At 38.3% G+C, this 25,670-nt stretch overlaps 1 protein-coding gene across 3 annotated transcripts in view; it reads right to left on the reverse strand.

The window, feature by feature from the left end:
* Positions 1-25,670, reverse strand: part of fibcd1b (fibrinogen C domain containing 1b) — a 147,239-nt gene that overhangs the window by 73,493 nt on the left and 48,076 nt on the right. For all 3 annotated transcript variants that reach the window (XM_014972861.2, XM_014972847.2, XM_014972856.2), the window contains 2 exons: positions 18,976-19,455; positions 4,964-5,123 (listed from right to left, as the gene is read on the reverse strand). In XM_014972861.2, the coding sequence (XP_014828347.1) occupies positions 4,964-5,123; positions 18,976-19,455 (640 nt within the window). The remainder of the gene's footprint in view (positions 1-4,963; positions 5,124-18,975; positions 19,456-25,670) is intronic.

Below are 25,670 nucleotides of genomic sequence, written 5' to 3' on the forward strand. Positions count from 1 at the left end.
GAAACCCTAGATAAAATTCAGGATAACAAAATTCTTTCAGAAGTAACCTAGTTGAAATGTGGCAGAATCGTGGAATGGGGATGCTTCTTTTCGGCAGAGACAGGAAAGCAGATCAGATTTGCAAGGGACAAAAATATACTGTGTTGACAGGAGACTAAATTTGTAATTTTAGGCCTCTGTGAAAGTAAAAACCTGCACATCATGCCTTCAGTGAAACAAAGGCGTGGCAGCGTGATGTTGCAAATATACATCTGAAAAAAAATCTTTCCAGCTAAATACTTTAAGATACAACCACAATGAAACTTAGCAGTGGCAAGACAACTGTTTGGAGAGGCTTTTCTTCAGAAGGGCTAAGGAAGCTAGTCAGAATATCTATGTGGACCTAGATACCACAAAACAATATTTTAAGAAACTTGTTATTTGAGAATAGGATGAAGGTTCAGCTTCTGTGAGGACAAAAACTCCTAAATCTACAACCAGTTACAGTTTAATTGTTTACATCAAAGTATATCAACAATAGGAACGTTGAAGGTCAATTGAGAATCTATCGAGTTATGAGAGTTGCTATTCACAAACGCTCTCCATCCAGTCTCAATGAACCTGAAACATTTTGGAAAAAACAAACTTTTTTGTCTCCAGATGTGCAAAGTTGGAAAACGCATAGCAGAAATCTGCAGCTGTAATTGCAGCAAAATTGGGTTAAAACACATTCTTAAAAACCTTGAAAGCCATCATTTTCTTCCCACGTTACAATTATGCAATACTCTGTGTTGGCCTTTGTAGAAATTTGGAAGAAAGGCCGTGCTATAAATTTTTTTTTTTGCAAGCCACTGTAAATATATTTCAACCTAATTCTAAGCTGCTTTGTGTCAACAGTTACAACATTTGCAGCTTGACAGAGGTTGAATAAATTATTAGCACGAAGACGACAGAACAGCAGATGGAGTCAGGGAACGCTTCACTAATGATGAATCGCACGCGTGTCCCAACTCCCCTTCAACTCCAGTAGGAGGTCAAATCAGTTTAAGCAGTCAGAGTTCCACAATGAGCATAAACATCTGCAAAATTACAGCCTTAATTTTTCCTACCAGAGAGTGGACAGTAGTGAAACCACAAGGGTTACCACCTGTGTATATATTACTGGGAATATAAAAATACCCCGATATTGTAGCTCTTTTCCTTCCCTCTGTTATCAAAGTGGGTCAGTTCGTAGCTTACGTCTGCAATTTGGGTCTGGAGTTTATTTGGAAACAGCTGGCTACAGGTTTTCCCACATCTGTTCAAAAGGAAGTGAAACAGCATTAAATGAGATGTTTTTGACACAGTAAGGCTTTAACCTAGTCCTGATTTTACCATGCTGAGATCAAGAAACGTATTTGGGTTAAGAGTGGCTTCGGGTCTTGGTGGAAACAGATTCTGAACAAACCATGGTGATAGCAATATTCCAGAAGAAAACTATTTTGCCTTTAGAGATTTGATAGAAAATTTCTACAATGCCATCATATTGAGGTGTCCACGAATAAATGGTGGAATTTAAATTAAAGAAAAGAGAACAAATGTGACATATACGAGGCCTTTCTCGCATCTTTTTAAGAGTCATATGAATAGGAAGATAAATTAGCAATAATAAATGGTTGTGTCATAAAATAAGATCAGACTGGTGTTAAAGAAAGTTGACATTTGTTGTCAAACTGCAAAATTGTAGTTTCTCTACATGTTTCTGGCCTCAGATGCTCTGTCCATGGTGCTGAAATCTTGAGGAAAGTTTATACTGGCTGTCAGAGTTTTACTGTTTAGTTTTTTACTCCCAGAATGAAATAAGTTTGTTTATTCCCAACACAAACAGCAAAAATATCTCTAGATATTTAGCAAAATAGATAGTTATACCAAACTCCCATTTCTTTAGACATCATAGTGTTTGTATTGTTACTTTTTTTTAAGTTTCTCTATTGCTACACCAACGGTAATTAGAAAAAACAGATATGCTTGTATTTTGAGCCTGTAAAGTGTAGGTCTAACATCTGTTACCCGAATGCTGTTATGTATGAAAGAAAATGTTTCATGGGCAAAGGAAAAAATGAGAATATTTACTGTTCTAAAACATTTTTGATGCAATGCGTAATGGATCCATTTTAGAGTCCCTTTACATTTTAAGGTAGATGCAAATAAAAATGGATATATTCATTTGGATTTGCAAAACTAATAACAGGAGTAAAAAAAACAAAACAAAAAAAACACACTAATTCAGCTCTGAGTGCTATCTGTATTTTCTGAAGAATCCAGAACACCAGAATTAGATAAAATTATAATAAAAAAGTTGCTTTCAGTTTCGTCTGTAGCACTTTTCAGGAAATTAATAATAAGCCCGACTGTCATTTGGCTGAACTCTAAGAATCTCTGTGGGAAATAATTAGAAGTGGAGCAGCCTTTGAGCCACTCTGCAGCAGCCACAGCAGGACTGATGTAATAGTCACCACACTCTTACACTATGGACTGACTTGATGTTATGTAACAATCCTACACTATGTCCAGATATAAACATTTTAGTGGCAACATGTGTTCAGTTCAATGCCAGTGAATCATTTTTTTCCCTCATATTCCTGATGATGCAACTTTACAGTCAGAGCAGAAAACCTACAAATAGATTAATTGTTTTATTGGTGTTTGGAGAGAAAAAAAAAAAAATTATATATATATCTATATATATATAGATATATATATCTATATATATATATGTATTTATTGGATCTGTGTTGCTGATATTTTTCATTTACAGCCACAAGACAATGCACTAATAAGGCAGCTTGAATAAATTATTCCACTGTAAAGAACTCTGGTTAGTTCAGATGAATAATTTCTTCAACTGGTTTATAATTCATAGCTAGTTTAAATTATGCTTTGTTTCAACTAATTGTTTACCGATTGCCTCAGAAAATGGTGTTAGGAGATCAGAAGTTCTCACTGAGATCAAAAAACAAGAACTATGCAACAAATGTTGCCCTGAGTGTACCAAATTTCAGTACCAGAGTTTCAAATGGTGTTGAACATCAACTCTGTGTTAGGTTTTGATATAAAGATTTGCGCCTGATCAAAAATTAAGCATTTAAACTTATGAATGGTATTTTTCTTTCAATTCAGGATCAAACATATCTCTGCTACTAGATTTATTTCTTTTTATCGTTTGACTTAAATTTATTTGACTTTTTGTTGCCAAGTTTTTTCGTCTTCCAAAAGGTTTTATAAGAATAGGTGTTGTTAATTAAGATTCAGCCGATGCTTGAACTGCAAAGGTATCTTTCATCTTTTCAAGGATTAATTCATTCAAAATGCAAAACTGTTTGTGATGTACTTTTATTTTGCTTGCTTTTGTGTGTGTGCAGCTCTTCTATTTAAATGTCTAGCTGTTTGCACCAATACGCAGAGTATTTGCACAATTTTGTTTCATCTGTGTCATTCTGTCAGGCGTGTTGCCACTAAACTTCAAAAAATGAAGAAAAAGCTAAGACTTAGGGCAAACTGTAATATAATTAGAAATTAATTGCTATTATAAAATGGACTGAAATCAATAAAATCATAGTAAGCATGTTACTAGGATTTCATAACTGTATAAAATACAAGGGAAAACTTTATTTTTTTCTGACAGTACATGTTTTGTCTTCTGCACCAGTTCAGGTTTTTGTGACCTTGGATTTCTGCTAATTGTGCATACTGTGAATAAATGCAGCTCTGAGTAACAGGGTGGCACCGAAAGCAGCATATGAAGAAATGTCAGATAACGACCAGAAAAAAAAAAGAATGATTGTAAGCAGAAAAACAAATTATGTTCTGGGAAGAAGTTACTTTTCTTTCCATTCAATTCTGTCATTTCAATAGAAATCTGCATTTCAACCAAAAATGCTGTGAATATGGGTGCTTGTGTTGCTACAAGGCCCAAGGAGGGCGTGTTCACATCCACAAAGTAAAGCCAGGGAAGGCAACTTTATCTATGTAGCCAAAAAAAAAAAAAGCCAATTACAAGCAAATTAAAAGGTTTTTAATCTTGTTTTACAGTGAACAGGCAGCTTAATCCAGAATATCGGTGCACAGAAACTTAAAGGTGCTTTGGCATGTTTCGTTCAAACTTTTGGAACGATGAGCAGGTTTGACTCAGATGATCTTAAAGGTGGTTTATAGCTTTGGAGAAAATCAGAAATGTACACAGGGCTTTTATTACAAAGTGCTTAATGAATCAATAACATTTTAAATTCTATTCTTTGAGCAACAAGTAGCACTGATATGCTGATCTCTTTATTTAATTACAGTAACATGTAAGGTGCTTAGGGAAACATCAGATAACAGACTGAGAAGTATTATAGCACACAGAAAGCAAGCCTTTGCGTTCCATGTTTATTAAATGTCTACTTCATCCTTAAATCCTCCCTCTGATAAGAAAACCAGTTGAAAAGTGTCGCCTGTGATTGTATGTTGTACTCTCTGCAGGAGCTCAGCTGTGCTACTTGGCTATCAGTGACAGACAAATTCAGCAGGGGGATGCCACCGGGTATGCCTGGTTAAAAGGCTTCCGATGGGACGGTGCCTCGGGGCGTTCTCTGCGGACACATAAGTCATCTCTCATGTAAAGTGAAAAATTCCACAGTCTTACCGCCACTGAATAATGTGCAAGAGATACGGCCCACAGAAAGGAGCCCACACCTTGCCCGGAGAGGCTCCACTGAATGAATATGCCGCATGATGGATAACAAACAGATCGCACTGGAAAAGAACTCCAAAGAATAACGGGTCAAGGGAAAATCGTGACGAGGAGCAGGAAACGAAGGTGAAATGTCAATTTCTAGGTTGCCTGTGATGCATAATTTACGGAAATATGGAAGGACAATGGAACAGCATACAAATCTGCACAGCATGAACTCCGATCCTGCAAGAAAGATATGCATAAAGGTAAACACCGACTGGTTTTTCTTACCATTGGAACAGCCCTTGAGTCGAGCCCCTCGAACCGGCGCTCTTTGTAGATCCGCCTTGACCCGAGCCTTCAGTCCCACGTTTTCCTTCTGCATGGCATTGAGCGCATCGCTGACGGAGTTCACCACCTTCACCATGTTGATCTGGCTGTCCGACAGCAGCTGCAGCACAATGAAAGTGGGACGGGAGAGAACACACTTACTAATGATGAAATAACACCAAGTTCCCTTCGCAGCAGATGGGACAACAGTTTCATTACCTTCAAGATGGATAACATTTGCTGCTTATTTTATTATGCAGCACACAAACAGCTAGATTTGAACAGCTGAGTCCAATGAAATGGTATCTTGTTGCATTTTCACTTTTGGCAATGCTTGCGACAAGCATTTATTTTCCTCTTAAGATAGAGGAGCTGTTCAATAAGAGCATTGTTATAAGCTAAAAATCACTGCTTTCTTTAAACAAAAAATGTAGCAAAATAGCTTTCATCTGGTTGTTTTGGAAATTATGCAGTCTCCCCGGCAGTTTTCAATGTCAATGCTTCCCGAGCAAGATTCCTAGCTCTGTTCCACAGTAAACAAAAAGCAATTAAGAAAAAAAAGCAAATACAGACTGAATTTAGCCTAACCTATTCATCTGTTGCCAAAATGAAATGAAATTGTTCCAACCAGTTGTCGTCAGCTCTTTGAAGAGAGAGAGGATAAGAAAGAGCAAAGGGACAGAAATGCAAAGACATTAAGTTACTAAATATCCCAAATGGGTGTTGAAATATGGCACAATATAAATTATTTTCAATATGACAAAAACAAGCCCTTCTTGAACATGAACAAATTAATTCGAAATGACACAGAATCTTTTAGAGTGCAGACTGATACTGCTGTTTAAAATTATTCAGTTTAATTTTATGCAAAGTGTAACACAATCAACCTAAACACACGTACTGTACTAAAGACAGTTTTTAAATTGGCTTAATATAGATTAAGCCAATGTATATTGGCTTAATCTATATTAAGCCAATATACATTAAGATTAATATACACTGAGATTCATCTCAAAGATTAAAAAAATAATTATGACTGAAAGATACTGGAATGGATCTTCTAGTATCAGCTAAGAGCATCATATCTTTTTAATATGCAGAGATGCTAGCAGAAATGTTAGCTGTGGCATTATTGTAGAGGGGTTCATAAAATAAACCCCTCTGGGAAATAAAATTGTACTTGCTCCCATTCCATAGCATTAGGTAGTTGTTGGAGATGGTAACACAGAACAACTATATTTTTCTTCTTTTCTTGTGGCAATCATTAAGGCAGAAAGTATTATAGCGAATGTCTTAACTTACAGAATTACGCCTGATTTATATTCAGCCATTATAATAAAAAGTCATTCAGTAATGAACTATATGCTGTTAGTAGGAGTGGGGGTGAAGGTAGGGGGGTGACCTGTACAATAAACGCAGGCAAATGCTGCCATAATTCCAGTTATGTGGACAAAACTGTTTTACATGCGTTACATCCACACACCTAATTTAAACCGATAGGTGATTAACAGGTTTCCCACTGACCTTGGAGGCATCCTGACAGGATAATTAGGTGATTTGAATCAGGTGTGTTAAAGCCAAGGGTTTGAAGTCAGCCGTTAATTTTAAAGCCCCCTCTACACTAACAGCGGTATATTGAAAAACATAAATCTCCTGTCATGTTTGCACATCCTCAGTTTAATGAGGGATATTTCCACATACGTCTGCTTTTGACTCTATCAAGCTTAAACTTTAAGCCCAAATAGCTTAAATAGCCTTGCTTAGCTTAGCCTTGCTCAGGGTCTTCTTCTTTTGTATGTTTTGATGGCATTTATGACATTATTGCCTCCTAGTGGAGCGGCATATTTACTGCAGAATGTTGCAGCTGAGAGGGTTCCCCCCCCCACCCCCTTTCTTTTCAAAAACAGAGGAAAACGTATTCAAAGCTGGGATTCTAAATTTACCTCAGTCCCGCTGGAAAAGTTGTCATCCTGTGCACCTGACTATACCAATGTGTTAGGACAAGCAACATAATTCTTTCAGGACTTTCACAGGCACACAGACGCGATGGCTGCGGTGTGTGGCAACGACACGTGGAACCTTATCCCATAACACAATCTGGTGACTATAGTGAAGCACTAAAAGCCCTGTGGGAAGGTTGTTGATGAATGTGTGTGCTAAGGCTAGCAAAGAGCACGGTAACCTCTCTAATGTACCCTGGTCACTGCTTTTCTCTCAGCTAGTCATTAAAGTTAAGGTTATTTTTTATTTTTTTTTACATTTCATTCCTGTTAGAGTCTACGGACAGCCAGGTTCTCTCTAAAACTCTGTATATATCAGAGTAGAGAAATATTTTTTTTGCCATTCATCTCACTCACAGACTCAGTACAAACAACCCCCTTCAAAAAAAATAAAAAACTTTCGTCATCCTTCTTTTTCTCTGTCTCATGCAAACATACCCCCCTTCAAAAACACACAAACAAAAACCTGCGCTGTTCAAAGTCATACGCCCCATTGGCGCAGCTATACTCAGGTGTTAAAACTGCATTAGATGTAAACCCCTGTGGCCATTCCTTGGCCTCAATATCTATGCAACACAAAGCCGAGGCACAGCGAACTACGCCGAGAGAATATCACACTGGAATAGTGCGAGTTAAACCCACACACAGCTTCAAACAAGGCACGTTTGTGTACATGCCCCGATGCAGGTGCAAAGAAAGCTACAGGCACATGCGTGCATATATTACAGAACCGAAACTGTTCTGCTCGGCAACAAGGCGGGATTCATGGGCGAGACGCTTTTGAATGTGCCTTTCTCACACTATTTCTCCAGTTGTTATTTGTTAAGCATGTATCGACGTTCTGCTTGCGTGTCTCCTTTCAAAGCAGGAGACGTGTCTCCAGCCTCGATTGCTTAGCCTTGACAGACACATCAATTAGGATCATTATGTAATTAGATCTCATTAGACAGCCTTTGCACTGGCTTAGAAAATCAGTTACGCCACAGTACTTAACACATGGAGCCTTGTTTTGTGTCAGGGTTTAAATGGGGGCCAATTTAGGTGCCTTTCTGCGCAGCTGTTGCATAAAAGGATGATTTGAAAATCTTGAACATGATCTGATCGCATGCTCAGCTTGAAGACGACAAAATTACAATCTTTTCATGTTGAATGGTGTATATTTATGTTTTATTTAGCCAGGAACGACTTAGAACTTTAAGAGGGTGTTGCTGCTGAGACAACAGCAGCTGAAAACCCCACGGAAATACTTATAAGGCGCATATAATAAAAAAATCATAGATCAAAGGGGTCCATAGCCCCCAACCAGCCTTCTACCCTGCACCAAAAAAATAAACTGTCTCTCTAAATGTACCACAGTTGGTCATAAACGCAGTGTGAAACACGTTCCATCTTTGAACCTTCTTTGAACAATCAACATAATTTGGCACCCGAAGAGCCGCGTGAAAAATGTGTTTTTATGCTCCCACACACAAATACATACATCTTCCCTCATGACCACTACTTGTTTTTTTCTATTATTCTTATTTGCAAATGAAATGGAATGATTTTTTTTTCTTTTTCCCTGCAAAGCACTGAAAAGATTTTGCTGATGTTTCCATTTACTTTCGGTTTCTCACTGACAAATCGCAGAACAGTAGAGGCCATAAATTACCTAGTTTGTGTGACATTCATCCAGTCCATAACAGTTACAAGAACAATACAAGTTGAGCCAAGGTTATCTGAAACCAAACTGCAAACAGACGGCAATAAATTGCAACTAAATCTCGTTTCACTGCAGCAGGTGTAGCAGACGATTACTATGTGTGTGCGTGCGTGTGCGTGTGTGTGTGTGTGTGTGTGTGTGTGTGTTATGTCCATAAATGCCTTAATCAGAATTTGCAGTGTATTTCACTATTCTAAGTATGTCATATACATACCTATAGGTAAGACTTGCAAGTTCGAATAATGTCCGGTACATTTGCACTCGCAAAAAGCTGTGTTGTCAGATTATCAGCCTTTTCGTCAGCGTAAGAATGTTGTTTTAATTCTTTAAAAAAATATACAAATAAAAAGTCTGTACTGACTGCCGGCCACAAAGAGAGGAGCTCAAACACTTTTCATTACATTTCATGATGTTTCTTTAAGGTTCTAAGTTTATAAGGCAGGTTTTCTCTGCATATAACTGGGACATACTGAAAAGTCATGAGAAGTCAGAGAACGAACATGCTAAGCTAACATTTCATGCTATGTTAGCTTAGCGTGAAAACATTAGCAGTAACAAGACTTTCAAGATAAACAATAGATCCATGTTATTGCGGGTGAGTGACTTTCTGAAATTAAGAGCAGCAAAGTCCTTGATAAACATAATTTGAATGAAATTTAATGAAAGCGTAATTTTACTGAACACGGCATTGAGTTGATTCACTTTCTGAGTTTTTATCAGGCACAGAAAATTCCCGACAAGGATAAGCCAGGCAAATAAATAAATAAATGCTTGAGAATATTATACAAATGTCTCTCTGATTTAATCTAATCTTCAGAATAATCAGACTGAGTAAGGGAAGCTCCAGACATATGGTAATTTTTCAGTGCGCCCAAACACCAAGTATGCACAATGCCCCCAGTAGATAAAGGGCAGGTTAATAAATCAAACTAATGAGTGATTTGCTGATAAACATGTTTTTTTTTTTGTTCGTTTGTTTTTTTAATGGAGTCATCAGGAGAAAGTAAAAAAAAAAAACTAAACAAAAAGCAGGGCATTTTAGATATACAGGGTCATCTGGAGAGCAGGGCAGAGAGTCTCAGTAGGTTTGTTCTTTTATCAGTCTAATGGACTATGGAGCCCTTTTCACATTTAGAGTTTAAAAAAAAACATAAAAGACATTAGTTGTGCTGTTATGCCGAGCAGTCTGTCATTGCGAGACTAGAAAATGCTTTAATGCCTGATAAAATCAAAGTCAGAGATATATCCTGGGACAGTAAATAGGAGAAACGGGGACTCTGCGGTTAAGGATAACTCAGCTGACATTCAGCTCACAACATGCATGACACGACCCAAGACCATCAAGCAATGGAAAAAAAAAAAAGAACAGAAAGAAATCCCTTGGGAACAAAACTCATCCCTGGAGCAGCAGCAGACTGCATTTGGAGGTGCATCCAAGAGTCACAAAATATTCACATTATGTGCTATTATTACATACAATGCATTTTATATGAGGCCAAATCCGACCGGAGCCTTGTTGAACCAGTGGAAAACCACAAGGCAAGAATCCTGGAATAGTGCAATTTGTGAAACAATTATTGTCCAAGAAATATTGTAATATCCAGCAAACACAGGAGTAAGCTAACTCTAGAGCCACATGTTCTTCTAGTGGGTGTCTGTTAATTATGGTACTACTTAATAACAAACCCTCTCCAACATATTCGAAATGTCTTTATCAGGCATTTTGAATTGCCATGGAGAGTACTTTCAGTGATTAATTTTGTTATTCCGTTGGCTCAATGAGAAGAGAAACCAACAGAACTGGCAAAAACACAAATAAATAAATAAATAAATAAAAAAGAACCCTTAAAATGTTGTAAATATTAATCTCAGCAAGTCACCCAGGTCCTGAAGCAGCAAAATCAGCCTCAGGCAATCACACCACCATGTATGATGTTCTATTTATGACGTGCTATGTTAGATTTATGGGAGATGCACATCTTCCTGAAAGTTTCACTTTTGTTTTGTCAATCCACAGAATATTTTCCCCAAAAACCTTAAGAATCAAAGTGCTTTTTTTTTTCTGGAAAATGTGAAGCAGAACATTGTGTTAAGTTTTGGCCAGTGCTTATTTTCATCTTAAAACTCTCAGTATGCCATTTCTGCTTTGTTGTTTTCTTTCAGTCCCTTATTACTGAATTATGAACATTGTCATAACTGAGGCAAGTGATCTCTGCAATGTGTTAGAAGTTTTTATTGGTTCCTTTGTGACCCCTTGTTGAGTTGTTAATGTCTTTTCCAGCCACTCTCTGGAAGGTTCCATGTCTGTTCCAGTTTTTCCTCAACATATTAATTTATTAGTAAAACAGCTATTGCTATTAAAATTCAGTTCATGATCTAAAACATTAAAGTGCAAGACATATTTAAGGTGGCACTATTTGTTGAATGAACAATGTATCCTGAGATTTCTTTTTCTCACATTTGACCCATTATCTGTTTGATTTATGCTCTTTGTGAGATAACGCTGAGAAATCTGCATCACAAAAGTTCTCCGCAGTCAGGCAGCCTGTTGCTTTGAGATAGGAGTCAAAACCCTGCCTCACCATGCTGCTTTGTAAAACCTCCATTATTCGCTGATGTTGGGTTAGCAGAACAAAGAGCGTGCTTGTTCTCAATCGGCGTAACTGCATGCTAAGTAACAGCAATTCAGCCATCAATAAGCACCTGGCGAATTAAAGTGGCCCACAAATGTTAGGTCAAACTCTACTGAGTTTGCTCTGGCCATTAGATTCAACAGTCTTGTACTGTACATGAAGGTCTCTGAAGCAAAGAAACAATGAATAAAAGATGACCCTTGATGATGAACATAAGCTTCATACATAATGTGAATGTTTTTAATCGTGAATTGGATTCATATCACACTGAGTGCCTGATCTTTGAACAGACATTTGATTAGTCTGTCCGTGCGTAGATTTGAGTTTGGCAGAATTGCAGAGTCCAGGAGTTGTAGTAAAGCAATAATAATGAAATAAAGCTGACTTGAGTTGATCCGTCTCGCATAAATCAGACAGAGCCAATGTTCTGCACTCCTATTTAGGACAGTACAGCTGTCAGAAAGGTTTCAATACAACGGAAAAATAAACTTTTTTTTTATGGAAATCCACCAATACAAATGTTTTATTTGTGACAAAATGTAGACAAGTTGAAGGTGTGTTTATACTTTTTCAAGAACATCTATTTATAATAGTTATGTTATGTAACCTTGATTCTGATATTTTGAAATGTGGATATTGCAGAAGCTCCTTGAGCGTAGAGCATCTTTAGATGTTTTAAGAAAGGACCAAAGAGCTTTTTTCATTGTAGCTGTATGACTTTGTAATATAGGTCTTAGAAAACATTGTGCAATATGGTAAACACAATGACAAGCATTACAGATATTCTCTACACTGTCAGGATTCAGTGTGCTTTGATGTTTTCAGGCCGGTCCATATAACATATGAAGCTAAAATGTAAGCTAAACTCAGACATTTTTGTTTTGCTCCCCATCACAGAAAAGCAGCACCTGACATGACTCTGATGATTTTCCTTCAGTGGACCAAATTTCTAAAGCTGCCTGAAGGTAAATTTACTGGAACACCATATCTAGTTTCTCTGCTAATCTTGTATCTTTTATGTTTTTCTTTGACAAGCTCAGAAATTATTTTGAAGAACTTCCAAACATTTCTCTTAGAGTTTTGTCTGTATTACTGAAGTTGCCTTTGTAAAAATCAATTTGGCAATTAGTCTGATGAGCGTTTGAGCAGCGACTTAACAGTGTTAGGTCTCTAGATCTCTAGATGTCTTCACTAAGGCGATTGTCGTAGCTACTGGGTGATGCAGTCTGTCACTTTGGTTTGAAATATCCGACAACCAGTCGGATATTTCAAACCAACCAGTTAAACAATACCAGTAAAATGTTGCACTCACATTGGGCATGAGTTTAGTATTGATTTTGGGCTCATAATTACTTATTTGAACAATTCTTCACCAATCCATCCATCTTCTTCCGCTTATCTGGAGTCAGGTCACGGGGGTAGCAGCCTAAGTAAGGAGGCCCAGACTTCCCTCTCCCCAGCCTCTTGTTCCAGCTCCTCCAGGAAAGTCCCAAGGCGTTCCCCAGCCAGCCGAGAAACATAGTCCCTCCAGCTTGTCCTGGGTCTCCGCCTGGCGGGTCATACCAGGGAGGCGTCCAGGAGGCATCCTGACCAGATGCCTGAGCCACCTCAATTGGCTCCTCTCGACGTGGAGGAGCAGCGGCTCTACTCTGAGTCCCTCCCAGCTGACTGAGCTTCTCACCCCATCTCTAAGGGAGAGCCTAGCCACCCTGCGGAGAAAATCCATTTTGGCTGCTTGTATCCATGATCTCGTTCTTTCGGTCATGACCCAAAGCTCATGACCATAGATGAGGGTAGGAACTTAGCTCGACCGGTAAGTCGAGAGCTTGGCTGTTCGACTCAGCTCTCTCTTCACCACGACGGACCGGTACACCGCCCGCTTCACGGCAGACGCTGCCCCAATCCATCTGTTGACCTCCTGCTCCATTTTTCCCTGATTCGATCCCGAGATACTTAAACTCCTCCACTTGGAGAAGGCACTCTACTCTTTTCTGACTCAAGACTATGGCCTCTGATTTGGAGGCAATGATCCTCATCCCGGCCACTTCACACTTTACTTCATTGTAAAATGCAGCAAAGCATGGCTTCCTTTCAGAGTACGTGGAACAATGAATATATTTAGGTATTTAGCAATAAAGGATTTATGAGAAACTCAGAATTGTAAGGCATGCTTTTACCAGAGAGGCCAAGGAAGACATCTGCCCATAAAAGCGTAAACTGTGCTTCCATGTTGTTGTGGATAAAGTCACATAGATTTTAGCAAAAACCATTAACAAAAGGACAGTAGCAAAACAAATGGAGAACAGTTTAAAGATACGAGTCGCAAAACAATTTACATCAAATTCTTTCTTGAATATAGAATTAATATACACCTTATTAAGATAGTTGTTACGAAATATTTTATACAATACTTTAATCTTCCTGCATCACTGAACCACTATTACTCCTTTTCCACTCAAATGGACCTGGCTCCACTGTACTCAACTTGCATTATGAGCGTTTCCAGTTTTCCTTTTTTTTTTTTCTAGCCGCTTCCTGCTTTTTCGGTCCTGTAGTAGGACCAGCAGGGCCAGCTAAACCTGCATGGGTGATGCAAGCTTAGTTCCTGTTCTCTGATTGGCTGTGGGCGTGGTCAGACGTAAGAGCAAAGATAGTAGAAAAACACAGCGCTAAATTTCAAACACGTGACAGCATGGAAGCAGATTAAAAAGGGCTTTAGAGAGAAAGAAGAGAAAGAAATTACTCTATACATTAATCCCCTTCATTAGAATGCTCCACGCATGCTGCCTTCAATTTTGACATTTAAATTCGACTCTGAAATTTTTACACTGCAATTTGCACTTTTAATTTGCTCCTCCCATAATTGGACATAGTTGCTTTGTGTTCGACTCGGTTTGTATGTGGACCCTCACATAAGCACACAGCTGGACTATCCGACAGTACATGTCGGGTCTGAGATCAGACCTTGAATGATTGAAATTGTTCTGCCATCACTTTAAGATGCTGATCAAGAAATCTTAAAGTATGTTCTTTAATTCAGTGGAAAACAAATGTCCCAGCCTCTGCCTGTACGCACAAGACTCCATTTTTTTCCCAAGACTCACACAAAACTTTGCCTGCAGCTTATTACCCAGAGCTGTGGTTCCCATTAACAGTGATACATCCTCTGCACTTTTACACCCATCTTTCAGGCTGTGAGCTGAACACCATCTGAAGGAAAGGATATATTTTCAGTCTGGGGATTTACAATCCTACTAATCTGATTTGTAAGTGTCCACGTCATGTGTAAGGCTTCTTGCTTTGATTAAAAAGGTCACAGTGTAATATTGGGCATATTCAAAAGCACATAATATCTATTCATCCATCCAACAAACAGCCACGCATGGACACTTTCACTGATGAGGACAACTTAGAGGGGCCAGTTATTTATGTTTTTGGACTGTGGAAGAAAGTCAGAGTACCCAGAGGACCTTGGGGACAAAATGCATAGATCCCAAGCAGATGAAACAAGCAATGCATTGGCTATCAAGAAACCTATAAGTCATCATATTTCATACTGGGAAATAAAGGCAATGCCTGATCTGAACTGTAAATAAAAAGAAAAAAGTAAAACAGAACAAAATGAAATAAATTTGACAATACAATTAGAAACAATAAAAAAAAAAGAAAAGAAAATAACCTAAAATTTAAACTGAGCAAAGAATAGTGGTGAGAATATTAAGATTTGTAGTTCCTGTTATATTATTTCGTAATAGATTGTTACTCTATATATGTACACTTTCACTATGTCTTGATATATATATATTTTTTCCTTCGGACCAGAGCTACTGAATCTTTGAAGTCACCCATTCATGTTTACAAATTTGAGCTTTCTTATTACCCCTTTTTTTTTTCCACTGAGCTTTTGAAGTTGTTTGTATCATATCCTTGGCCGAGACCTTGCAACATTCACAATTTTACTTTCGCAAGCGCACAGAGGACTTGTGCCTGGAAGAATGAGTGTCTTGAGGCAATATGGTTTTCTCGCATACCAGCAGTTTGCCCCCAGATCCTTAGCAGGGGTTGCAAGTGCCACTTGTTTAAAACATTAATAATCCTCAGGCACATTATTCAGTTTAAACTGTGACCTGCAGTTCAAGGAAATCAGTAAGTCATGCTCCTCCTTGCAGCCTTTGCCTCTGTGGAGTGATTTTGCAGTCAGACTGTGTGCATCGCTTCACATCATGAAAGAATGAAGAAAGAAGTTGGTTCTCGGCGAGTTTAGACCTCAGTTTCCTCCCCTTTTTAAAATGAATTTAGTGTTGCTTGGGCACAGGACATGATTGCTTATTGGCAGAGCCATCAGAAAAGAAAACTTACCTTAGAAAACTAAGTGGTACTTTGACGGATACCAAAACTCTTTCCACAATGTTTCCTATTTTGCCTGTTTGTGTCAAAAATGCGTTTTACACTTTTGGAACAAATCCCATCATGACTTTCAAGTATGGATTTTGATGCATCCCAATTTTGATGCATCCCAATTTTGCAGAGTGTGTGTATGTGTACTGGAAAGAAGGATGTACGATTCAATGCTAGGCACCATTAGGAGGGTTATTTTTAATGAGCAGATTTTGTGTTAACTTCGGCATCCGGAGAGGAAAAATCTTTATCAGTGCATACAGAGTGCTGCAAAATATATGGGCTGAAATTGAGTAACAATATTATTTGGTCATCATTGCAGCAAAAGTTGAGAAGCAAAGAACTGAGATTAGAGCACAGATAACTGGTCAGTTTCACATGTATGCCTGTTTAGATGATAAAATTTGAGTGAATAAATGGATAATGTTGCTCTATTAAGGTGCGTTTAGCTCAATAGCTTAACTTGCAAGTTTACAGTATCATTACTCTAATTTTAGATGTTACATGAGTCCTAACAATAGTGAACCACACATTCACTTGGGTATTGTTTTTACTCTTCACAAAAAAATAAACCAAATTTGTAACATGAATGACAATACTTACTAAGGTAAACTGCTGCCTATGGCTATTTTAAATTAATAAAAATATTTCTGAGCTAACATTATAAGTCAGTCTGATCATAACTAGTTACTAGCAATGATTTTGCTGCCAAGTTTTAAAATGTAATTGGATTAGCCAAGATATATGTTTGTATCAGACTGAAAAGGAGCTTTTAAGTGAGTTTATAAATGACACAAAGAAATAACCATATTTAAAGAAAAATGTATGGATTTATTTATTCGCTATTTGAAGAGATTTAGGTCATGTCTCTTGCAATCTACTGTTTAGCAAAGCTTTCAATGGATGTAAATGTCATTAGAGTTCAATTCAGAATAATCAACAAAGAGTTTCTGTCTAACAGACACACATACCACCTTAAGTGCTGCATTCACAGTCAAGGCTGTTAGTTCTTTATCTGTATTCAACACAATGGCACACGTTTGGGTGACGAACTTAACACACACCACAAATAGAACAATTAACAGCTTGAACTTTGATTTTATAGTAACTCATTTAAAAAATAAGTTCAAACAGTCTTCACCAAGAAAAGCTCAAATTTATGGATCGAAATTTCGCAATTGCAATTTGGTAGGTTAAGGTGTAAAGCAGCAATGGAGTATTAAAAAAATGTAAACACAAAACAAAAGGAAGAGGTATTTTACATGTTTCAGTCAATTAGCACCGTTATGGTTTAACTTTATGAAGTAAACAAAATTACCAACTGGTCTTAAAAAAAACATGGCTGTCCTTGTGTATCACTCTGAGATCCAAGCCTCAGCTGGAATATTTTTTTTATCAGAGTGATTTATCCATTCGCAAATATGTCAGCACACTTCTCTTGCTATGAAAGATGAATATGTCTGTTTATAAATAATAAAAACACATTTTCCTCCAAACCTACTGCAATCAGATTCTCCTACACACCTCAGGGGAATGTGGACGGGCTTATCCCTACAAGGCAGGGTGAGGGTTTTTTTTTTTTTGTTTTGTTTTTCGTTTTTGTAAGAAAGAGGGCTGCAGTGCGTAGCACATTCAGCAGTGTGTCATCCTATAAATCAGAACTCTTGGCCACAGGTATCCCATAGATCACACAGTCACACCATGGTGTCAAGCTGAAACAGCGGATGTGCGCACCACATGCCTCGCTTCCGCAGAGCAAATCAATCACCTGGAGCATCTAAGCTGCTGCCGGTGCCACCTCAACACACCCTGCCCACTGCCCCGTGCCACCTGCACCATTCCACAAATTAAAAGTCGCTCACTGCTTTTACCGCTCGGTCTACAAACACTCGTTTGCCAACAAACCAGGCTTTAAGCTTTTCTACATGAATTGATTAAAAAGCTCTGGCTTTAAGAAACGACTGGCAAATGAATTCAATTGCTTCAGATGCACGGCTGGCAGCAAGGTGCCACCTACACCATTCTATCTATTTATGACAGAGCGCAGGCCTTAGCTGACATGACAGGATTAAAGGAGCATGTAGCATGAAAAAAATCACCACAGACATTCAGGATATGTGTCATCAATAAATCAGTCTGGACAGTGCAAAACTAAAGGGGCTTTAATTACGACTGCATCCATCTCGGGAAGCATTATGTTATCTTACCTAATTAGTGCGCGAGTTGTAGGGTTTTCTTCAAACATGATGGACATTTCTTCCCCAGTGACTTTCCCCCTTCGACTGCAAGGCCGGGAGAGTTACATTAAGAGGAACACGAGCCCGGAGAAACATGAGCTCTATTTGTGCTTTAATTTCGTTGCAGCCGGTCAATCACGGTGTGAAACGGAACGGACAGGCTCGACTTGGCATTGACTCAGGGAACGATCACGTTTTGAGTTTGCAGGGAGGAGAAAGGAAGGCAAATAAACCCACAGAAAATGCTCCAGAGCAATAGGCTGTCACACATCTTAAGGTGGCCTCACAATCAATATGCATCAATAAGCATTTCACATCCCGCAAGTCAGAGCACCTCTGTATAGTACTTAAAGAATTGAATTGAGCTGAGAATGGTTAGTGGTAACTTCAGTTTTTTTTTTTTTTATCAGCAGTCACTACAAAGGACAAGGGCAGCAGCAGCAAAATAAATATAAAAATAACTCTTATTTCTAAAAAAAAAAAAACCCAAAAAAAACATTTTTCTCAAATAATCTATGAAGTGTCCGTCTGTGACTTATCCTCAAAAATAAAATGTAAGTATCCATGAAGTAAATAGGCACTATTTTTCCTGCAGCGTGTAGGAAGATAAAGCAAAAAATAAATATGGATTGAAGGACTTAACATTTTCCGTCCAATCTCACACATCCTAGCAGGGTCAGTGGGGGAGCTGGTGCCCATCTCCAGTGGTCACTGGTCAGATCACAGAGACACACCAGACCAGCAACAATGCACACACACACTTATACTGAAGGGAAACTTAGAAAGATCAATTTACCTAACAAGTCATGTTTTTGGACTGTGGGAGGAACCCAGAGTTCCCACAGCAGGGGAATCATGCAAACTCTATTCAAGCTGGGATTTGAACCAGGACCTTCTTGCTGCAAGGCAACATGAATACACTTATTTTTATTTTTTTTCTTTAGTGCATAGATCTAAGTTGAATCTACAGAGTGTTTCCTTCTCTGGTGTACAGGTGTCCTACCTGTATGAGGCGTCCTTGTTCTGTCTGTAGCGTATTCAGGTCCTGACCAAGGCTGCTCTGCCCCCGGCGCAGAGACTCGTAGTCCATCTTCAGCTGTCCCGCATGGGCTGACAGCTTGGCCACCTCCTCGGCCAGACTGACCAGCAGGGCCCTGTCCTGACCTTTGACCGACTTCAGGTCAGAGTCGTGGTCAGTCAGCGAGTGGAGCAGTGAGGTCTGCACACCCTCCAGCCGCATGAAGTTGCTGTTATAGTCGGGACAGTTGGGGTCGATGAAGATGTTGATACGAGAGCCGTCACCCCTCTCCACGGTGACCAGGGCGTTTGCTTCATCCTGATTGGTGGAAATGTGGGGTAGGCCGTCAGACATGGGCGGGGCCTGGTAGTGGTTCATGAAAAGGATGGTGCCGGTTACGGTGACGGCCAACAGCACGGCCACGAAGAGCAGGATGGTGCAGAGCAGGTAGCTGCAGCTCATCCTCTGGAAGAAGGAGAGACAAGAAAAGAATGTTAGGGCAACGCAAAAATATTAAATCATAAGAAGTGCTTTTTTAAAAAACAAAAAAAAAGAGATGACTTTCATCCACCGTTGCAAAGATGCCCACTCAGAATAATCAAATTCCAAACCTCTATGAAGTGAGTTTCACAAAGGCTAAAAAATTTTTACATTTGTCTGGTGAAATAATGTCGAGTCCTTCAGCTACTGCTTTTGTTGTAGTCTCAATCAGAGTTTAACATCTCTAAAAAGAAGCTTTTCAGATATGTTTTTTTTGTCTAGATGCATCACATGCCACCAAATTTGCTCTTGCGAAGTGCAAATTGAAAAATCGATGATGGTTTAAGACGTGGGAAAAACTCTTCTAGTCAGCATCCATGTTTTCAGATGCGAGACAAAATGCCAAAACTGACAATTTTCTGTTTTTGTCGCATTAAAACCACAACCCTCGATTTATTCATTTTTTCGATGATCCAACGAACACGGACCTCAACTAGACTGAAACTTGAGTTCAGGTGGGAGATAATTGAGGAGAGGAAGACAATTTTTCCAAACACACACATACAACCGCAAAAAATACATAAAAAAACTCTGAACACTTTTGCAGGCTACTATAAAACGGAAACCCTTTATTAAGGTGAAAATGAGGCTCAGGAAGGTTGTAGCTGAACAACCAAATCGCAGAATCCTCGTCTGACAAAAGCCAAACTGTAAACAAAGCCGGCATTAAATAAATTATAGGGAGCAGAATAAAGTCACAGTTAAATTTTTCACCCACATCAGGAGAAATAGGAACAGATAGACTAGCACAAGAGCCCATTATGCATGATAAACAATGCGCAACTCCCCCACATCTTCCTCATAATGAATCAGGAATTGGTCTTTTTGCCGTTTCTTTTTCCACACCAGAGGATGTCCCATATGAAAATATGTGGGCTGATGCATGCAAGCATGTTTGTTTTCTATTTTTACGAGAGCATGAGAGCGACTACATTAATATGGAAATTGGCTGCGGAAGCACACTGGACCCCGGCTAATAGAGGACTAACGGTCTGCTTTACGAAAGAGCTTTATGATTCCTTTAAAGTTAAGAGAATCAATTATCCTCAGCAGGGGAAGCTCCTGCTGAACTTTGTTTACACACAGTCTGTGGGCACGGATCATAAAAAGATGTAAAAACCCATGACATGTGGGGGTGTTTTCCTAACAAATCAAGCCCATTTTAAAGCTCTCCTTAGACCAACCATGTAGCCTATATGTTGCACCAAAAGGAGGTCATGTGGCCTGAACAAGCATAATGCTCCATCAGTAGGCATAGGGGTTTATTCAATACCCAAACTGGTGGTAAAAGATTAGGTTTGGAGAAACTTAATCATGTGTGATACCCTTCTGAGTGTGATGTGTTAAAATAACTCATAAAACGCATGAAAAACTAATTAGGACTATTTTACGTAATTATTTTAAACAAGATATTTTAATATTTATTCATTTTATCACAGTGCAACAGGCCAGAATCAATTGGAAGAATTAAAGATGAGAAAGTCTTTTCGACATTTGAGCAAAAAACATTTTCTGATAGAGGCTTTTTTTCAGGTCACAATTTAATAAAGATTAATTAAATTAAATAAAGAGCAGGTAGCAGGATTAGTGCAGGCCATGCAATGTGGAGAGAAAACAAATACATTAAGAGAAAGATGCTTCCAGACATTCAGAAAAATTAAACAGAAATCTTTAGAAAAATCTGCTAAGTTATATGACCCTTCAGTTCTCAAAAAAATAAAAAAATAAAAATAAATTATTGCATTTCAGAAAATGTATTTTTTAAGACCACTGTTAAAACAGCTATGGTTGCAGACATGACTTGAGACGCAGACTTGAATAAAAAACAGCCGTGTCCTACTTTAAAGCCCAAAGGAGTTTACACTAGATCATGCTAGTTTTACAGCCAGTGGCACAGGCAAGATTTCATTGCCAAAAGGAAGAAACTAAATACGAGAACACTATGGGGAAAAAAGGAAAAACAAGACTGTAGAGTTGAAAGGATGAGAGGAAAGTGCAAGAATGTGGATTCTAGCCCACTTTGCAAAATAAACAAAAAGCTGAAGAGTAGCAGATTAAATGACCCAAACATACTTTTTCCACAAAAGTCTAAATCCATAAAAACAAAAGTTGCAAGACATCATGGTGGAGGCAAAAAGTATTTATTCTTTTTTGATAAACACCAGTATTGGCATTTTTGTTCTTTAGATCTTTCCCATTTAATAACCATAAAAGCTCAAATTAATGTAGAAAAAATGCATTCTTTACTCTTCATGTGGCAACATTTCCTTTGGGTTTACCAAAAACGTTACCAAAGCATTACAGTCAAACCAAAAGTCATCGGTTATGGCGGTGAGTACAGACGCGTCGGCTTGTGGGCACCTTGGTGTATTTTTATGTTTGTTTTGTCTTTTCCTGGCGCATCTAATCCACGACAAACTCATCGACATCGGATTGGATAGACATCAGATCTGAGGCAAAAACATAAGTTACAAGTGGCTTTTCACAGACTCCACATCCCTCCATAGATAGCTACACCACCATTTTCCAATGAACCAGATTCTTGTGAATTGCTAAAAACTTATTTTTTTCCTGGAACTTGCTAAGAAGCATTTATTATCTAAACATTGGTGGACATGTATGTATATAATCCCAGCCTGTATACACAGCTTTGGATCTGAACAAGAAAAAAAAAATCCAATAAACTTATGCACATAAATCTTGTTTAAAATATCACAGATTGGTGAAAAATATTTTCAACCTGAATGTAGAACATTTGAAACATGTCATTAAAAGTTGAATTATATTAGAAAACTCATGCTCATTCATGGTATATAAATTTCTAACCAGAATGGCAAATCATATTTCATCTTTCTGAAAGTCATGTTACTCTTGACTAATGATATTCAGTACATGCAAATAAAACAAACCCTGCACTGCGTCGATGCACCTGTGTTGCCCACTCAATTTAAATGTCTGGTGTTTTATGTACGAGCACAATCAGAACATGCACTCCCTGCCAAACACGTGTATCAGAACCAGTCAGCAGACACACACACTGAACAAAAAGAAACAGAAAAAAATAAACCAACGCTTTTTCAAACCCCAACAAATCATCAGACGGCAGGAATTAGTTGAACATAGCACCCTTTGGTTCCCAGATCTCACTTTACATGTGAACCGCGACATCATGAAGAAATCTCAGCATGCATTTTAAACCCGTAGCAGCTCCGAGATTTTAAATATTTGTACGTGTATCAGCATAGCCACGGTATATATTATGCGCAGTCTGCAGAACGACAGCAATATAACATTAAAACAGTTTCCCAGAGCTCTGTTGCCAGCAGGCCAAGACATTAGTGGAACCCATCACTGAATATTCATTACCAGTATACCGACTGTTAACATGAAAAAAGATAAACGTCTTAGGTGTCCTAACAGTAAGAGGCTTGCATTGCTGACATCTCCATTTTTAGAATATTGAATCATGAGAGCTACTGCTCAACAATGCCTTATTATTTATACAGCATTTTTTTTTTTTTTTCCCACAGTGAATCGAATTTATCACTGAGAGTACCACTGCAATTTTGTTCTGGTTGAGAAACATAATGACAAATAAAAAAAAAAATCTTATGTCTTATGCCTTAATTTAGAATTTGTGGTGAGCTCGGTAGGTAGTCCATCCGACCCCCACATTGTGGAAGTGGCTCCAAAATATATCATTTTAATTGCAATATTTTCTGTCAGAAATCTTTTTTTTACACTTCTAGCAAGATGTGAATCCAAGACTTCACCCTTTGACCTTTGGAGTCGATGAAATGACACCATTTTTGTATCGGCTCCAAGTTTACTTCGTCTCCTTTTCAGTTGCGTTGTCACTTTTTGTCCTCCTTATTTCACCTTTTTTTTTTTCCCCATGTCAGTTCCCATTTAGTTTATCACCCTGCATTTTCAGTGCTTTTGCTTTCAGCTAAAACATAGCCTTATTTTTACACTAAGCAACTTTTCTCTGTTATCTCCTCCTCTCTCTTTTTCCCCATCTTCTGTGCTACACTGCATCTTCGTTCACACGCTGCACCACACACTCCTAATTAGCCCAAACAGTGCACCCATGTCTTCAAACCCAGTGTTTTGTTGACCCAGGCATCCACCCAATACTGAGTCTCTGACTCCAACTTCATCTCACATTCTCTCTTTGCAGAGGAACCCTGCTTGAAAATACTTTGGTTATTTTATGAGGTATTTACCGAGATGGATTATGTCAGGGTGCTGCAATGCTGCTGGAGGTCACACATCAGTAAAATGTAATTAAAACGCATAATAGGAAGCTTTCAAATATGACTTCAGGGATGACTTTTATGGGTGAAAAATCTTTGAAAAGAAACTAAGCTCATTAATTATTCATTCATAGTAAATTTACATGATATCCAAAATTGTAACAAATGAAATGGTTGGAAACTGGTCTGAGCGTAAAAGTGACATGATGCAAGAGTTTGAAGAGATTGACTATTGTGTTTTTTTTTTGCGAACGCAGATTGACATGAAGTCAAACAACGAAATGGAAAAGCGCAAGAAGCACACAATTTTTCTGCTGCCTTATCAGTTTGATGGTCAATGGAAAAATAACATGCAGCAGCAGGAAGCTTCATGTCCCCACAGAATACATGGTGTCTAAACTCTTCTTCAGAGCTGCTCAGTAATGACAGAGACTGTGATACAGGAAAGCTCTTACAGATTTTTCTTTGTTACTTTTTAAAAATGTCTCCTGCTGCATTAGGCCAGTCTGTAATTAGTAGTTGACTTTCAGATTTCCTCTGGTCTCAGAGGGATTTGTGGGGATAGCTGGGGGATTCTGATGGACAGTTCTTGAAAAAGGAGAATCAGAGAAAATTAATCTCTATGGAAATGACTCATCCCGTCACACATGAGAACTGGCAGACCTTTGTTAGATAAAAGACTTTAAAGTGGCACAAAAGAAGCTTTCACCAGTTAGTTTTTCTAATGTACCTTAAGGAAGTTTTGACCCATTTGTTTTTATGTTTTAGCCACAAACTGAATTATTTTCTTTTATCTGGATTTTATGTAATTTCAGTATAATTGTGAACTGAAAGGAACATAATACAAGCTGTCTAAATTATCTCTGTCACGTCATTGTGCACTTGTCCTTTAAACATCAGTGGCACAGGAAGACGTCATTTGACAGAAAAATAACATAACCGTCACTTAAGATTTGACAATGTGAAAAAAACCTATTCAATCACAATATATATCAGATTGCTGGCTTTGGTTTATTTGGGATGTTAAAAATGGCAGCATCACAGTTCTCACACACTTATGTATATCAAACATGTCCACCAGTAATACAGAAACAATACAACTCTGACTCAACTACAGTAGGAATGACTCGGTAATAACTCAGGCCATCCACATACTTCACTCACCTCTGCATGGAGAATGCTCGAAACATTAAGTGAAACTGGCAGCATGAATTGTTTTTGTGACCAATACAGCTAATAATTTAATTTACATTCAGTCAGCATATTCTAACACATATTAGAAAAAAATAAATACATTAGAAAAAGATGGTGATACGATAAAGTAGCAAGTAGCTAAATAATGAATTTCACATCCTTACTTTTTTCAGCAGTGACAACAACTGGTCACATTTAAGCAGACTGCGAATTGCATTAAATAAGGTTGATTATACAATGATGTAACTGGGAAAACTGGGAAAAGATTCTAGGTGTGAAAACTTTGGCAAGACACTAAATTTTGCCCAAATACACAAAACCAAAAAACAAACCACTCAGAAAAATGTGGAGATTTCCTTCAAACTGTGAAGGAAGTTAAACATATTCAAACATTAAACTCGTAAAAGGGAGTTTTTCCTTCAGTTTTCATGTGCCTGCATTTTAATATACACTTTTACATTTGCATTCAACACACACTTGTCACCAAATCTCTCATATAATCAAATCCCCTTTTCTTCCTCCCATCCCATCACAGAGTTCAGGAAATCTGCAGGGCCTTATCCATCTAATGCCTGTATGTATCTGAGTACTCAACCTGAGGTCACGTCACCGCCGCTGCTCACTGACAAAATGTAAAGTGTAATATGAAATAATCCTTCACACTGCCGGCATGCAGCCAGGAAAGCGTAT

The sequence above is a fragment of the Poecilia mexicana genome, unplaced genomic scaffold (assembly GCF_051168715.1).
Source record: "Poecilia mexicana isolate PSO_F unplaced genomic scaffold, ASM5116871v1 scaffold_12, whole genome shotgun sequence".
Classification (NCBI taxonomy): Eukaryota; Metazoa; Chordata; class Actinopteri; order Cyprinodontiformes; family Poeciliidae; genus Poecilia; species Poecilia mexicana.